The 17,260-nt window shown below is 39.5% G+C and overlaps 1 protein-coding gene across 3 annotated transcripts in view; it reads right to left on the bottom strand.

Annotated features, from left to right (window-relative positions):
- tenm2a (teneurin transmembrane protein 2a) overlaps positions 1–17,260 on the bottom strand; it is a 341,452-nt gene that overhangs the window by 17,085 nt on the left and 307,107 nt on the right. For all 3 annotated transcript variants that reach the window (XM_055159448.1, XM_055159447.1, XM_055159449.1), the window contains 11 exons: positions 15,309–15,428; positions 14,317–14,578; positions 13,399–13,666; positions 12,228–12,371; positions 9,688–9,937; positions 8,748–8,768; positions 7,932–8,161; positions 5,352–5,506; positions 3,449–3,550; positions 2,252–2,425; positions 462–1,099 (listed from right to left, as the gene is read on the bottom strand). In XM_055159448.1, coding sequence (XP_055015423.1) covers positions 462–1,099; positions 2,252–2,425; positions 3,449–3,550; positions 5,352–5,506; positions 7,932–8,161; positions 8,748–8,768; positions 9,688–9,937; positions 12,228–12,371; positions 13,399–13,666; positions 14,317–14,578; positions 15,309–15,428 — 2,364 coding nt within the window. The remainder of the gene's footprint in view (positions 1–461; positions 1,100–2,251; positions 2,426–3,448; positions 3,551–5,351; positions 5,507–7,931; positions 8,162–8,747; positions 8,769–9,687; positions 9,938–12,227; positions 12,372–13,398; positions 13,667–14,316; positions 14,579–15,308; positions 15,429–17,260) is intronic.

Below are 17,260 nucleotides of genomic sequence, written 5' to 3'. Positions count from 1 at the left end.
AAATAACTCCATCCATAAAAGCTTATTCTTTTATCTGCTACTGACCTTTTATAAAATTGTCGTGGCAACTCACATGTGACATTGTGATTTTTGAAAGTTTTTGTGATTCATAGCAAGGAGAATTTCATACAAATTTCACCACATTATTCTATTTTTTTGTTAACTTAATTTGTAATTAAAAACAGACCTATGCTTACAAATGTATGATTTCTTTGGTAAAGGTGCAGCAGACAAAATTAGATTTTATATGGTCATAGAGTAGAAAAATTCATGCATTCAGTTACAAAAGCTACCACTAGGGGGCAGAAGTACACTGTCAAAACCAATACAGAGAGAAGCCACAATGAACCCAAATAAACAGAACTCATTTAGATTTAACTTGAGCTATTTATCGCCTCTAGATATGACAACAAATATTAGATATGCACAAAAACAGACACTTTTCAGTCTTATAAACTTACTGGTAAAATGTTGTCCATCCTGTCTCATCTGCTTTGGTTGCTAGGAGCCCCGTGTTTCCGCTGTACCCCATCAAAGCCACTTCTTGTCCCAAGGCTGACACGCTCCGTAGCCCCCCAGTTGGGTCCAATCCCAGGGTCACCACTTGGTTTTCAGGGAGCAAGACTAGTCTAAGCAGGCCAGCTCCGCCCCCTTGCCCTGCCCCATCTCTCCTAATCTTCACAGTGTTGTTACAGTTGTCTGAAAGCATGCTTAGTTCTCCATCTGGTCCATATGTAAAGTTATACAGCGGTTCACCAGTCACTAAGCTAACAGTTTGTATGTGCTGGCCTTCCCCATTGAAAACATATAACTCTTGTTCCCTTGGCGAGGCGACTTCGTACTGAGCGATGCCAACGAAGCCTATGCTAGATACAGCAGGTCCAGGGCGGTTAGCTTTCACCGCCCTGATTCGAATGTTGTTGAGGTCCGCGATGAAGAGGGTGCCATCGGGGGACACGGCCAGAGACGTGGGGGAGTTCAGACCAGCGTCAGGGGCGTAACCCTCGTCACCATAGAAACAGTTGCAGTTGACGTCGTTCTTGCAGTCGCAGTCAGAGGCAGCGCCAGCCAGCAGTGAGATCTCGCCGTTAGTGCTCACCTAAACAGAAGAGTTAAGAATAAAAGATTAAAAAAAAGATATTGCAGAGTAAATATATCTTGCTTTAATTAAAGTTCAATTATGAATATTATATAAATAAGATTACAAAACTTTTGTGTGTGAAAAAAATGAAATTAGTTGGGACGTTTAACTTCATACTAGTCTATAACACTGCACATGATTTCAGTTATTATAACATTATATTAATTGTATAGAAAGAAAACAGCCTAATTTTGATATCCCTACTGCTAAATAAAAGAAAGAGAAAAAAAGACTACTTCTACATATGGAAATAGACACCACAAGATATTATCACACAAGGATTCCTATAGTAAGAACAGTATTGTTGTTACTGCCAAGACTACAGTCTTATATTTTATTATATTATATTATATTATTATTATTATTATTATATTAGCTTACAAACTTATCTACTTACTACTTACTACTACTTATTACTACAACTACTACTACCACCTAGGAAATCCAATGTCACCACTTCTTAACCTTTTAATGGTCACATTTTTATATAATGCATCATTTACACACATATATTCATACACCAATGTACACATACACAGAGGGTGAGGTTAGTGTTTTGCCCAAGGGCAAAACAACAGCACTAACAGCAGCTGTAGGAGCTGGAATCTCACCGCCAACCTTTGGATCAGTGGATAAACAACTGAGCTACTGTCTCCCCCAGCAGAAATATTGTGCCTAGCAGGTTTTACTATTACTACTACACTACTAACACTATTACAATGTAGTATACTTTGTTAAGAAAACTCCACACTGACAGATCCCTAACATCCAGCATATGACGGCTGTGACAATATAGCAGAGTGACGTGCTAACCACTCTGCCACCATATCAACAATATTGATTAAATCCAACAGCTTGGCTTTCTTGTAGTTTAGAGAGAGGGATAAAAAAAAAGACATTTTTGGACAGCGTTCCTACCAAAGGCAAAATTAATACAAGGGAGTTATCAAAACAAAGTCTGGAAACTGTAAAAGCAACTTCCCTGAACATGGCGCCTGGAGAACTGAAACAATATTAGGCTTTCTACAATTCGCCCACACAACCTGGCCAGCTGTACGAAGACAATTCATTTTAAAAGGCCCTACAACAGTTATCTTGTTTATCGTGTACCTGTCGAACTCGGTTGATTTTCTTCTCGTCCGTCTCTGCGATGTAGAGGATGCCAGTGTGAGACAACGCTATGGCTGTAGCGCTCTCCAAAGCAGCGTGGATCGCCAATTTACTCAGGCTGTAGTCTATCCCCGGGACCTGGCAGTGCATCGGGCGCCCAGCGATGATGCTCACCTTTCAGGGTAAGAATAAAAACAAAGTTAGTTTAAAAAGTTTTAGAATATTTAGATACTCCTATTATGAATAAAGTTTGTATAAGGTTACAACAAAATCAAGTATGGCTGGACTTTGTATTAGTAGTAGAAGTAGTTGTAAAAAAGGTGCACTAAATTTGCTGGTGGAGTGTCTGCCAACTGCTTGTCTCCACAAAGATGTTATTGCTTTGCCTAGAATGTTCCACACTGTGCTAACATATCTTTGTGTGACCCTGCTCACAAAGAGAATGTATAGATTTCAATGTATTTTTGAGCAATACAATTAAATATACTAGATCGATAGATAGCAAGTATACACTAAGTATACACAGTGCTCTTTTAAGTACTTACAACTGTTTTTACTGCTACTTTACAACTACTACAATGGGTGGTAATCTCTTGTAGTGAAATCATCAAAGGGGCATAAGTACCCAAGACTAAAACTAAAACTAAAACTAAAACTAGTAGTAGTAGTAGTAGTAGTTGTTGTTGTTGTAAATACTTGTGAATACTTTTAAATGCTGGCTATGCAATTAGTACACCAACATGAATACTACAAGATATCATCCAAAGAGTGATGAGTACTCTACCAAGAAATACTTAAAAAGAAAAAGAAGTTTAAAGAATTTTGTGATGTTTTTAGAAGCACAGACTTTACCACTGCTACTAATATTAGCATCATATACCACCAGACATCTTCATCAGAACCAAAAGACGCAAAAATCAGTATTCAAGTAAAACAACTTCCTTAACTTTGAAAAGTAGATATATGTAGATACTTCTATAACGAACAAAGTTTCTAAAAGCTAAGACCTAATTAATCAGTAATAACATGACCACTGTAAAACTTCTAATATGATGGTTCTTCATGAAGAAACTTGTTAAAATTTGAACTTTTTTACAGCTATAAATTGCTGTAAGAAGCCTAATTGGGACTTGGTCTGTCAAACCCCTGTTGCAAGTGTCCACCCTTAAGGCTCTCTGGTCGCTGGCGGTTACCGACCTGGTGGTTTTCAGTGATGCGTAGGATCACATTGTTTTCCAGCACATAGAGGGAGTTGTCCATAGGGTTTACTGCCAAGTCTGTGGGCCACTCAAGGCGAACCTGTGAGGCAAATAAGGACAAAGGGGATGAATACATGTACTCAGTGATCCACGTTATTAATACGGGAGGGTATGATGGTCCCCTCTAATCTAAAATCCTTTTCAACATAGACAGAGTTGTGTTTTGTTTCATTCAGATATATTTAAGACATAAATCCTGCATATTTGGGCTGAGTTCTTCACCCAAACACTTCAATAGAATTATCTGGATGATTGCAGCCCTGTAATTACCAATCAAAACCAAGTTTGAAATTTTAGTATGATGACAACACTAGTACTGACTGAGCTTACTACCGTGCAACTATGGACAAAACCTGATACAAATGTTTTTGAGACAGATTAAACCGAAAGAAACACTGACAGTTGGACCAAATGAGATTTTTTTTGAGTTGCAACCCAACACATGATGTTAATGAGAAGTGCTACTAAGGCCACGCCTTCCTGAACTAGAGAGGTAAATCGTGTTTAAAATTACACAAGATGCTTTCATGTGAACCTGGTTTAAAACAATGTGATTTACAAATGGCATGAGTGTAACCAGTATTCAATTAATCAGTGTGCTATCAGCTTCTTCTCTTTATGAGTATGACTGGAGCCTGGCTGTGGGTGTTAGAACAGGTACAACTTGGACTGTTTCTCTATGGTCGATTTTAGCATCCTTTTAAATGCACTAAAATTACAATCACTGCCAAAATCGACTCAGCTCGTGTCATTATTTGTGATTTGTTACTTCCACTTGTTTAAATAAGGCATAAAACAATGCCTTAAGACACGGTATTGAGAGGTTGCCAAGGTTCGTACAAGTGTCTACTTCATTTTTTAAGTGAGTGCGGCGCTAATTTGCTTTTCAGCTATTCATTTATCCATGGAGTCTCTAATCTCCCCTTAAATCAGTCTGTCTGTGACCCTGGGCTGGCCGCTGTCCACACAATTGTCATAGCTCAGCACTCAGAGGCCTATTTTATCATCATCTATTACACCTTTGCTTGGTCTCGTCTCTCCTCCATCTCCTTCTACACTGTCCGCTGCCAATGTCTGAGGTGGACTCAGTTTTTAAGGAAGGCTCTGATGGTATCAAAAGGTATTGGTCCAATTCTGACATAATACCAAGTTGTTATATTATTATTATATTGTGATGTGTGAGCTGCTGTGTCCAAATTATTTCCCCTGTGAAACAATATAGTGTGTCTCAGTCTAAGTTAGTGCTCTGACCTATGCTCAGACAACCAGTTCAAGGGACTTTTTTCAGTTGACCCATAAAATGCAATATATATGAATGAATTATTTTAGTGAGTAAATTAATATCTTACAGTACAAAATCTATGGTTAATTTAAATGGTACCAGCTGGATATAATTTGAAATTTGACTATTATTTTAACAAAAAATTCCATAACAGCCTAAAATGATGACAAATGTTCAAGAAAAGAATATTGTGATAAAACAGCTATTTATTTATTTATTTCATTAAATGCACAATTACTTTTTTTATAATTTACACAATGATTAAGGCTTTGTGTGGTTCTGCTTACAGTAACTAAGAATGCACCTAAACGCACATCTAGGCCTGTCATGATAACACAATTTGGAATATGATATTATTACGATATATTGCTGAAGTAAATACAGATGATAAATGATAATATTGAAACTCCGGTGGGTCAGTGAATCTGACCGCTCTCTCAATTATAATTCCGTCAAGAGTGGGACTGGAACCACCAACGAACACTCTACCAATTGAACTTTACCTAATATAAAATGTAAAGACACCACACCCATTAGTTCACATACACAAACTGCTTACCTGACTGACGTCCATGCTTGTGTCACAGCTCAGCGGCCTCACGGCGGTCAGATCATTGGCTCCGAGCAATGTGGAGATGATTCCGTTCTGGTCCACCTTTCGGATCATGGTCGCATCAACAAAGTACATCAAGCCATTCTTATCCACAGCAATACCTGCCAAAACACAGAAGATATACTGTGTCCCAAATCATAACTCAACAACACTGCAGGGACTGTACCAGTACTCTTTCCAAGTCAATTAAAGTTCGCTCATTGCACCATCTTGGAAACGAATAGCATCAATGACAGCCGAATTGCTCTATGTTTCATCGGATGGAGAAGAACAAAGTGATGGACTGGCGCTGGATTTTGGGATGACTCAGAAATATGCCGGGGTTTAGTTGTCCCACAGGGCAATTGCAGAGCGCAGGCATATCCTTTAGAAAGATTTGTTTTTACAAAAGTGGAAAATGATCCGTTGCGCATCACTACTTCCTCCCAAACTACACTTTGTCTTGCCCTCATCTTTAAACTTTTCATTTGTTTCCTGTCTTTACCGCCGATGCAGTGTCAGATTTGGCGGTCTATAACACTACGGTAAGTTTGTTCAAATGGCAAAACTGTGGCCTCAAATAACTTGAACAACAGATATGAGAAACAGGCAAGGGCACTGAGTAAGTGAGAGGGAGAGGCTACAGAGCTGACGCTAAAAATAATAAAAGAAATAGAGTCTCTTGGGCTACCAATGTCTTAGCCAACCAACGTTTTTACTGGTCAACCAATTACTGAATACAACAAAAGGGGAAGGCATAGATTTGAGCTAGCTGGAGATTTGGGAGTGAATTCACACTCACAAAATGCATCTGTAGTATTTGTTATTGCCTGAGCTTGTGGTCTTGTGAGGTCAGTTTGGGTCAGACAAGTCATACATGGAGATACTGAAATTTAGTTTTTTAATAGTACCTTTTAGTCGACTAAACTTTGTACAGAGCTTATTATCAAAATTATCAATCATTTCTTTAGTCAACTATGATAAAGGACACAAGGACCACTTCTAGTGTTACTTACACACTTACTATAATGGGCCAATATATCAGTTGGACAATATTTGCCCCTTTTAGCATATCTGCTATCGGCCTTAAATCTCCAGCACAGGCCATTTATTTATTTTTTCCCCTGATCTGTTGCCTGAAGAAATCACATAAAGTTTTATTTGAATGCTTGTAGTGCAAAGATATAACTGCACAAAAGCATGACTTCTCAGCTCTCTTAAGGCTTTGTGGTAAAACAGGCCTGTTGGTGAGGTTGTAGTTAATTTAAAATACAGAATTTGGGGAAAATAATCAAAATCAACCCTCCATGATCTGCTCAAAAATATCGACACAGCTAAGTTTCCCTGGTTATTGAACCCATATCAGCTGATCTCATATGTGTCTGAAATACAATATGTTCCTGCTGGGCTGTCCAAGAATCAAAATGAAAGATTCACTGAAACCACTACTACTAGTACTAAAATCTATTAAAATAGACTTACTAAACTCTACACTATCTCTTCAAAGCAGGGGTAAGACAGAAGCAGGTCATAAACCAGGTTAATGTTGAATTTGTTAATGGGATTATTTTAGTGGTTCATGGATCTTACTGGCACCAAACTGTCAAAGGCGTCATATGTTCTGACAGTCTTACAGTGGTTACACATGGAGGTTGTGCATTTTAAAGCATAGAGTACATACATATATAATCTCCAGTGAAGCATAACATTATGTGCACTGGCAGGTAAAGTAATTAACAGAGATTGTCACTTCATTATGGGACCTGTTAGTGGGTGGAATACATTCACGTGGTACCATTGTCATATGTTCGCAAGTGAAGCTGGAAGAAGAAGTTTGTTAAAAAGTTGATATGCGAGATTACTCAAGAACTCTACTGACTTTTGTCTGCAGTAATCATTATCTCAAATAATCAATCAAAATAGGGCCAGGAAATAACACTGAAATCTGTGTTTTTTATGCTGGTTCTTATGTAGCCTATTCCAAAGTTGCCCATGCTCACTTCCTATTTGTCTCCAGTTTTATTTTATTCACACGTTTAACACACAAACATTGCATATTTAGTCTGAGTTCATCTCTTGTGATGTCATGTGGTAATACAGAACGCATTTTTAAACTCCATGCACCTTCACTAGAATCGTTTGGATAATTTCAGCCCTGGAATTCCCCATTTCAGCTGAACTAAAAATAAAAGGTAGCTGTTAACTTGAAAACTACTGCTTCATAACATCACAAGCTGGAGCAGAGCATTTTGAGACAGACTAATTATAAAGGACTACTCAAACATGTGTGAATGAAACAAAACACAACTCCAGGTATGTTTTTAAAGAGGTAACAACATTATAACATGTCTTAAAACTTACAAGAGTCAATTTTGAATAATATGGGACCTTTAATGATTTGGTTTGACATTTGATGGTTTAACTTTTGCATATTTCTTATCAATACGGAACACTAGCTCTTGCCCCCCCATCTGGAGTATTACCAGCACTGCCAAATCTTCTTTCATGTCCTAATCAAACTAAATTAAGCCTGTCTCCACCGCTCACCTTTGGGACTCATCAGTGTAGCTTCAGTGGCCTTCCCTCCGTCCCCACAGCGCTCGTCAAAGGGCAGACACTGCTCCCCTGTCCCGGCCACCACCTCCGCGTTGTCAGACAGCAACCGCCCGCCGGCTAACGACCGCACACGGTAGATCCGCCGCGAGTTTGTGTCCGAAATGAAGAGCGCTCCAGATACAGGGTCCACCGCCATGAAGTACTTGTGGGTTGGGTTGTTACTATGAAAATTGAAATAAAGTTTGGTTTAATTAATTAATTTTTTTTTTTTTTATAACTTAATTGGACACAATATGACTCACTATCATTTAATTTATATAGTGCTTATCTGATGAGGACAAAGATAATATGATTTAATTAAAAGGTAAATCAGGTAAGAGAACCAAGAAAAATGGAAAACAAATGAGTAAAGAGATATTAAAATAAAGATAAAGAATGCAGTTTTATTATGTTTTATAGAAAAGAAAATACAATTTAAGAAAAAGACAACACTACTACTACTACTACTACTGCTACTAGTACTACTACCAATACTAATCATTCATTTAGCCACAAAAGTTACTGAAAAATTGTTTAAAAATAGTAAAAGTTTTCTTATTATATTTCTTATTATATATTATCTATGTACTGGATATTTGTACTCCCAAAAACTATTCATAACTGCTAGTAACTGCAAGCTTTTACTATGCCCCAGGTCATACTTTTTCACGTTTTACCATTCACTTTATCCAGTTCTATCCTCACCTATTATAGCAAAATGCAAAAAAAAAAAAAAAAAAAATCTAAAAACTAAGTGTGCCATTTTACCTGTGCCGAAAGTCCTTGTTCCTTGAAGCGTGAGAGTGAGACAAAAGCAGAACAATAGCAGAGTTATTTCACAGTGGTGTGGAGAGCCCCCTACAGAGAAATGCACAGCTGGCTACGAGTGAGCATCACATTTTAAAACATAGGTAAAAGCACCTCTGGGAAATGTATCTAGAACAGTGTGTAATTCTGCCTCTGTGTCTCATCCCTTGTGTCTCACCTCTTTTAACATGAAATATGCAATTTTCTTTGTGTTATTTATGACAAACAACACTTTCACTATCCTTTGGTCTACTTCAATAATATACAGAATATGTGTATCATTATGTTCTGAGTTCTTGTATACTAAGGCTGGCTAAAAGAACAAGTCTGTCTGCAATGCCTCTACCTAGTTCAAAATTATTTATATCTTTTACTTTATTTGTCTATTTCCATTTGCTGTGGTTCCATTTATTTAAAAATAGACTTAAAGCTATCATTTGTTTTCAGGTTGGCTGTTGTATTCTCACACTTCACCACTACATGCTAGCTACATTACTTCAGTCTGATAGTGTGCCAGCTTTGGCCTGACAGAAGAACATCCGGGAGCAAAGGTGAGTCTGAACAAAGGCCAGGTAAGGGGAGGGGGAGGTTTCACATCTGCCATCTACTGGTGAAAAAAATTAAATAAACTTACAGATAGCAGCTTTAAATAAACTAAAATTAACTGGAACACACTTTTTGTTTGGTCCAAATAAAAAGACCATGAAAATTGCTCCAAAAGTCAATAAAGGAATAGATTAACTTATAGTATAATGTCAGCATGAGCAATTTTTATAAAATTATGGCTCATTAACATGACCTTTTATTTACAAAATATATAATAATTTATGAAACAATATATAATGGTATCCAGAATTGGCTACCCACTTCAAGTCTATAGGCACATACCCCTATCTCTTACCTGAGCTCAAGGATGCCCGTGGTGTTCATAGATGGGTACACTCTTCTCACAAAGTTCAGGTCCCCCACATACAGACTCCCATCAGTGCCCATTGCCAAGGCAACTGGGGCCAAAAGTTTGTTCCCATCAGCGAGTCCATTGCAGCTGGGACAGGAGATGCTGCGGCGGCGCCCATTCCCCATCACACTGACGATGACAGGGGGCTGCTCTGTCACAAAAACGTTCTCTCCGCTTCCCTTGTGCAGAATACCTACACAAAGTACAGGGGGTTAGGAAGAATTTTGTGAAATTGTAATAAACAGACAAATTAGAGTTCAAAATATGTGCAATGTGCATCTCTATAAAATTATTTCCTATTCCGCTACAGTGTTGAGCCTTAAAGGTTGTATAGAGGATTTTCCAAGGAACGAGAAATCCAGCGACTGTTTGTCCTTTTTCAAATGCTGCGCATGCGTGAAACCACCCCCCCTCCCCTACAGCTCCCTACGTAGAAACGCCTCCTCCCGCCTCCTCTTTACGCCAGAAACAGGTTTGTTTACAGCCGGTGCGCTGCACATGACTTGTAAACAACTACAGTGTTGGTTAGGCAAGGCGGACATTTCGTTCGCGGACGAGAAGTGAGGAGCAGGGAGAAGAGCGGAGCAGGGAGAGGAGAGAGGAGAGGAGAGAGGAGAGGGGAGCGGTGCGCGGAGATTCCGTGCCCGGAGAAGTGAGGAGCAGGGGGGAAGAGCGGAACGGGCAGCGGGGACAGGAGCAGGAAAGGGGTGCAGAGAAGGTTGCGCGGAGATTCCGTGCGAATGAACTAGCTACAACACGCAGCAGCAAGCGGACTCTTTCTTTGCTTGAAAATTACGTTTTCAGACATAGGATATCGCTTTCGTGTCCTGAAAAACGTTTTGACTAGCTCTTGGAAATAAAGTAAGTTTTCATAATAAGCAGAAGTTACCTGTCCAGGAGTAATTTGGCGACCAGTGCGTCAGTCTTTAGACCCTGCGTCTGCTTCAGTCGCGCCATCGCTGGAATGAATCTACAAGAATCACCTTAGTTTGGCTTCGCTGCTTTTCCCCTTGTCTTCTTCTTTCAGCGACCTCAAAAACGGACTTTCTTTTGCGGCTAACTGCTCCTGGATTCTTGTCTGCCATTGCAATAAACTTTGTGCTAACTGCGAGGAAGATATAGGTCAAAAAAAGCCGCTAAGAACTGTTGCGTTGGTGGAGTAAACAGCGTCTGTGCGGCTTGCGTCTGTGGACTGCGTGACAGGCGTACGTAAACCACGTACCGTCGGCGTGCAGGCAAGTCAGTTACGCTAGAAACGTAGGGAGATTTGATTGACAGCCTGTCAGCTAACAGATAACGAGGCAGTGTCGTTATCTATTGGCAAATGTTTAGCCCCACCACGTCCAGAGTTGATGAATTTTTATTCTCTTTTTTTTGGTCATCATAATTACAAGGCTACTGCACCTCTATAATGCTATCATTGACAACTTGAAACAAAAAAAAATCCTCCATACAACCTTTAAGTTACATGGCATTTCCACTTGTGAATAATTGCAGCTGGTTCTTTTTGTACCATTTCCATCAGAGACGGCAGATAGTCATTTACAGCCTTTGTGGCCGTGACTTAAAATCATGGAAAGTACATTTATGGACAATAACATTGCCACTTCTACGTGATTCATGGAACTGCACATGTTCACTTAAGAGGTCTGGTAATGATCTGTTTTGTGAGAAATAAGAGGAATTTTCTCTTAAAATAACCTATATAGTAACAATGATAGTGTTTGAATGCAATATGGGGGAAAATGCATTTGATGGAGGGTATTTTGCACAGTATAGAATGTACAGTGTACATTTACTTCAGGTTGAATTTAAATGATAGAAATTCAGTCATTTTAAAATTAACTAATCTTGGATAGATATGTGTTAAAATAAATAAAACAATTATTATAATATAGCTCGTAGCTTAATGTACATTTGAATAGAAATAGTACATATGCATCTAAAGTTCCTATATAATTTTTTAAAATTGTCTCTTATGAGCTTTCAGCCACATTATAAAGTTACCTCATCAAAAACTGTTGTTTTGTTTCATTCACAAATGGCTGAGTAACCCATTATTGTTAGTCTGTTGACATCTCCAAAGCTCCAAATGCTCTGATCCACTTTTTCCTACAGAAAAGTGTTTTCTGTTTGACAGAAGAACTCAGCCTAAATACGCAGGGTTTGTATGTGAATGAAACAAAACACAACTCCAGGTATGTTTTTGATGAGGAAAAATATTATAACATAAATTAGAATATAGTGTAATATATAGTGAAAGCTATACTTGTGGTGCTTGCGAATCAAATAGAAACTGTTCCTTTCATGAAACGAGAGTTGAGGTACTGAATCCTACAGCCAAATCCAAAATAGGAAATAGTGATTAAGAAATCCCTCCATCTGCTCCCCATTGTGTTCTAAATATCAAGATTATGTTATTGCAACTGATTAGACAACAGTTCACAACATAATAATATTTAGTATCTTTATGACTCCCATACCACTGCGAGTGTTGAGGATGTGGTGCTTGTCCAGGGACCACCCGCCCAGGTTGGTGGGATCCAGCTCGAAGCCCTGGAGCAAAGCGATCCTCTTCTCCCACAGGACCAGACTGGCACACGACTCATACTCATAACCCACAGACACTATGGAAACAACACAGACTATAGAAGTGGAAGTACATGTATAAGAAACTTACTCACAACGGAATCTCTTAACTAAACTGAAAACAGTGAAAGGTGCAATACACAGAGCAGATAGTTAGCACCTGAAACCTGCACTAACACCTGCGTAACACTCATACGTTTTCTGTTAAATCAATTATAGGCCTTGTTAATTAGGCAGAGTACCTTTAGGGCCGCTGGGTGCATAGACCATGTTGGCAGTTACATTGAAAGCTCATTAAAACCATAATCTCAAATGTGCGCATGTTTATTAATATTTGGGAGGGCACACAGTTAGATACAGATAGATAGAATTTCCTCATTTATTTGTGTAAATTCAGACATAGATTCTGTTTGAATGTGAGCCGTTTTGTTCTCTATTAAAAGGAAAAGCGTGTTAACACATAACTCCCCCATGAGCCGCTGTGAGATACAGAGAATGCTGCTGCCAGCACCTTTTCAGCTTCACTGCAAACAGTAATGCACCGCAGCTATCTCTTCATGTTGAACAAAGTTAACATAATACAAAGCATGTGTACGCTTTTATTCATGAGGAAATGTGAAATTACAGTTTCTCCAGAGAAATGAGGAGTCTAATTTTCTAAAGCTCTGTCCCTCATGACTAGAGTCCGCGCAGAAGTCCCAGATGTCCAGTGCATCTGTGGTCTGACGGAGCATTTGGCTGACAGCATCTGCGAGCCACTGTGACAACACACTGTAATAGCACTGCACCGCTGCAGCTAACGGCTAACTCGCCCTGATGGCTAATAACCCTTCACCACTGTTACGGCTGGCTGCCTGAACCACAAGCAGCCCTAATGAAAAATAGACATATGAAAAAAGCCCTTAACCGGGCCGTGCCGCAGAGTGGGGCTGACTTCTGCTGCATTATCTCTCCTTCAAGCCCTCTAATTAGCAGCCCTCTCTGTCATAGCCAGTGCACTCTAATCAGGACTAGGGCTACAAATGCCCCTCCTCCCTGTGCACTCTCCTCTCTCCACACACTCACCCACAGCTTCAGAAAGGCCATACACCCTCTGCCCATACGCGTCCGTCTTGTCCCATATATATGTGTAGGCCAGGTTGGGAGAAGCGTGGAACCACTTCTGGAACAGGTGGCCCTCTACTGCCACCATCAGGTGAACTTTGAGCAGGCCCATGGGCACCACGGCAGGAGTCATGGTCACCTTGAGCAGGGAGCGGTAGCCCTGAGTGCGAGAGCTGAGGTAGCACAGCTTCAGAGTGGTGCCAGGTACCTCAATCTGCTCGTGCAGCACCTGCAGACAAAGAGCAGAGGAGCTGGGATTAGACCGGATTAGAGGGAGGGGTAATGGGGGTCACACCTCCACTGATGTGAAGGACAAAGATGAACAAACAATGACAGGAATGAAGGAGACGTAAACGAGAGAGAGAAGGTGGAAAAGAAAGGACAGAGCCTCACTTAAAAAAACACGTGACAAAAATTGCAAGGCTTCAGATGTCATCACACTAAAATGGATATTGTTAAAATGCATATTTTTGAGGCAATATAGCAAGTTCTAACAGCTATTTGCTAATAAAAATGATCAGATTTAATTTGTGAATTTACCTTTTAGATTTTTCAATGTAATTAATTGGTAAATCTGGCTATCATCTGAGAGTATGACATCATTACATCCAAGAATGTGAAAACTGCCAGTACTTGATCTGTTATTAATCCTAGTTTAGTGAGTCAAGAATGGACAATGTTACATCTTCATAATTTTATTAATCCCAACTGTCTCAAACTTGGTGTGTCCTAGTTTTTAATTCTATAAATCTGGTCACCATTGTCAAGCTAACAATTCGCAATAGCATGAGTGATGCAAATTTGGTAAATGACTCAAGTTGGGTAATGGCAAGAAGAGCAGACAGAGATTAGCCTGTTGCCAAAGGTTTGCGTGCACACCTGAGTCTCTGGGATGATGGGCTTCTCTCCGGGTTTGGAGCTGAAGAAGGAGGACAAAGGCGACGCAATGACGAGAGGGTCTGGCCGCACAAATCCGCTAAGATCACAGCCCGGGATGGTGTTCTCCTCGGTCTTTAGCATCAGCGTATCCAGCGCATAAAACTGACTCCATGGCAACCACACGGTGCGCTCCTGGCTCAGGAAGGGGGCACGCTCGAACCTCAAAGTTAGCGATGCACCACCGTTAGCGAGCAGATCAAACCTACAGAGGGTTTGTGAGAAGAGGATGCAAATGAGGGGCAGATGGTGACATTTCCAGTGGAAGGATTGTTATTTGGACAATATGCACAATAGAACATGCAGAACAGTTGCTAGGATTATAAATGCAAAATTGACACAGATACAAATAAATACACTAATTTCTCACAGGTAATGACCCATATTTTGCCTAATTATTACATTCAAAAAGACCAATAGCACTCAGGGTCAAATATTAGTACATTCAAGTCTGTGAAACTGGAAACAGCTCCTGAAAAGTAATTAAATATTACAAAATAACATTCAAAACAAGGTCAGAAAGAGTCAGATGTATATGCTCTTTCACTCAGCACCTGGAATAAAGCCATTTAAATATTAGCATAGTTTATCATTAGATGTCACCCTGCCAAAATGAGCAAAAACACTGCAAAGGAAAAAATTAAAATATTGCAAAAAATAAAGTGCATCAGACAAGCATAATTGTTAAAAAATGACATTCAGTAATAGTAATTATTTGTACATTATGGTGGCATAGCACGTTCATTGATTACATTTCAGAATATTTGTTAGTATCTATGCTAAACTGTCTACAATGGATTAAAGTCTTAACTAATTTTATGTAATCTAACCCTAATCCAATTTTGGCAACATCATCCCCTCTATAATCTCCACAAGGCTGTTTTTTTGCCATAAATCTAGTGAAGCATTCTGGGTATTTTCTGTTTTGTACATACATTCCGTCCTGGCGTGTGAGTGTGTATCCATATTGAGGATAGTTGACAAAAGACACGTTCACCCCGACCAGAGGAGTCCCATCTGTGGTCAGAACCTGCCCACGGATCAGGGACGCCAAACTGCAAAAGAGGAAAGGGAGATAGACACAGTATAAGAGGTGGAAGTAGTACATTACAAGTACTTTTACTTCAAATGTGCATAGAAGATTTTTTTTTATATGTGAGTCATAATAGAGCAGATGAGACTAAAAGACATTTTCAGAACAATTCTAATCCAATCTATGCCTTGCATGTTTCCCCTTTTTGGCAACCAGTAGAGCAGTGACTGTATTTTAAACCAAATGCCTTTCCTGGCCAAACCGTATGAAAGTAAGTATAAGGCAGTGTTTATTTATCTTTTTTGAGTCACGGGACACATTGGTTAAAATATTCCACTGCACACAACCTTCCAAAATATTGTATTACCAAATCGCACCTTAAAAAAAAAAAAAAAAACATAATCTAGTAATATAGCCAAATATGTCCATGTCATGTCTGATTCTTTGACTCTGGCAATGATTTTCTTTTTTGGATGAGAAGTTTGCTTAGAACACTCCGAAAAGCTAAATTATTCAATGAAATTCATGTGTGAATCTGTTAACTCAAATTAGATTTCTTTTCAAGGCACATCTGGCAACATCTCTGGGCACACTCGTGTTCACACGCACACTGAAAATCTGTGGTTTAAGGCATAGTTTCTTGTGCCCACAGAGAAATTTGTTACTCTCAAATTGCTGCTTGTCTGAATTTATTTTGACTTGTAATTCGATATTTTTGGTCCTTTCACAGCACTTATTTACATAGATGCAAATTTCTGGTATACCACCTCTGGAGTACGGCCAAAGTCAGTTTCAAAAAGTGACATTTCACGCATCAATCATAAGTTTTGACTCATCTCCCCATCTTTCAATCATCTAATTTGCAAGCTCAATTACTGGTCTGGTCTTCCACTATTCATTAATTACAGACAATCAACCACGGCGCCACACGGATTAGCGCATGTCAATCACGTAAACAATCCGTGACAATGCGATGGGGTCCATGACTTTCAATGCGTCCAACTACAGGGACATGGAGCTTCAGGAGAGACCCAGACTGAATACATGTTCTGTGCTTTAACTGTAAAAATAGATTGTGGTATGCTGTTGGTATACAAGTTTGTTTAAAGGTTCATTGCGTAACTTTCCTGAAATGTTTCAAAGTATGGCATTAAACTTATTATCTACACAGAGACGAGCAATGCCATTAGCCTAATTTACAGGTGAGATCTGTGAAGCGGTGACCCCACTCACAGTCAGAATGCATGTTTTTAAAGGCATTTTTGAGCAATTATGTATTTCATATAAGTTTAATACCATATTGTGGAACACTACAGGCAAACTAATAACATCTCCATGGTGGCAGACCCCCAACCTGGAAAGTTACGCAGGGCACCTTTAAATCATAGACTGAATTTATAAATAGATAGAGCTAACCTCTGCAGCCTAGCTGGAGGAGTAGCTTAGTGCACATACAGGAGCACCATTGAATGGTCCCCCATGATGTAGAAAATTAACCTATTCACTGTGAGGTGGGAGTGCTAACCAGACTGGCCTGAAAGTACACTGGATATTGCTTCCTAGTGCCTTTCTTATTAACCAATTTCAATGCGTACAACAACCGGGACAGAGAGCTCCAGAAGAGGCCCTGACTGAAGAGACACTCCGTGCAGATCATCACATGTGACACTGAGTCGTGGACAATTAGAGATGCTGAGTGCTCTGTGGGCTATGATTCAACAACAAGCAGCATCATACTGAGAGGACTTAATGTGGTTGGACAATGTAGTTATACGGTCTGTCCAAGAAACAGTAAATAGGTTTTAGTTGTAAAGACAGATTGAGGTGTGTTGTTGGTGTGCAAGTGTGTTCAAA

Source organism: Boleophthalmus pectinirostris, unplaced genomic scaffold, assembly GCF_026225935.1.
Source record: "Boleophthalmus pectinirostris isolate CB_2022bp ecotype Guang Dong unplaced genomic scaffold, ASM2622593v1 HiC_scaffold_23, whole genome shotgun sequence".
NCBI classification, from domain to species: Eukaryota; Metazoa; Chordata; class Actinopteri; order Gobiiformes; family Gobiidae; genus Boleophthalmus; species Boleophthalmus pectinirostris.
This window is presented reverse-complemented; position numbering and strand designations above follow the sequence as displayed.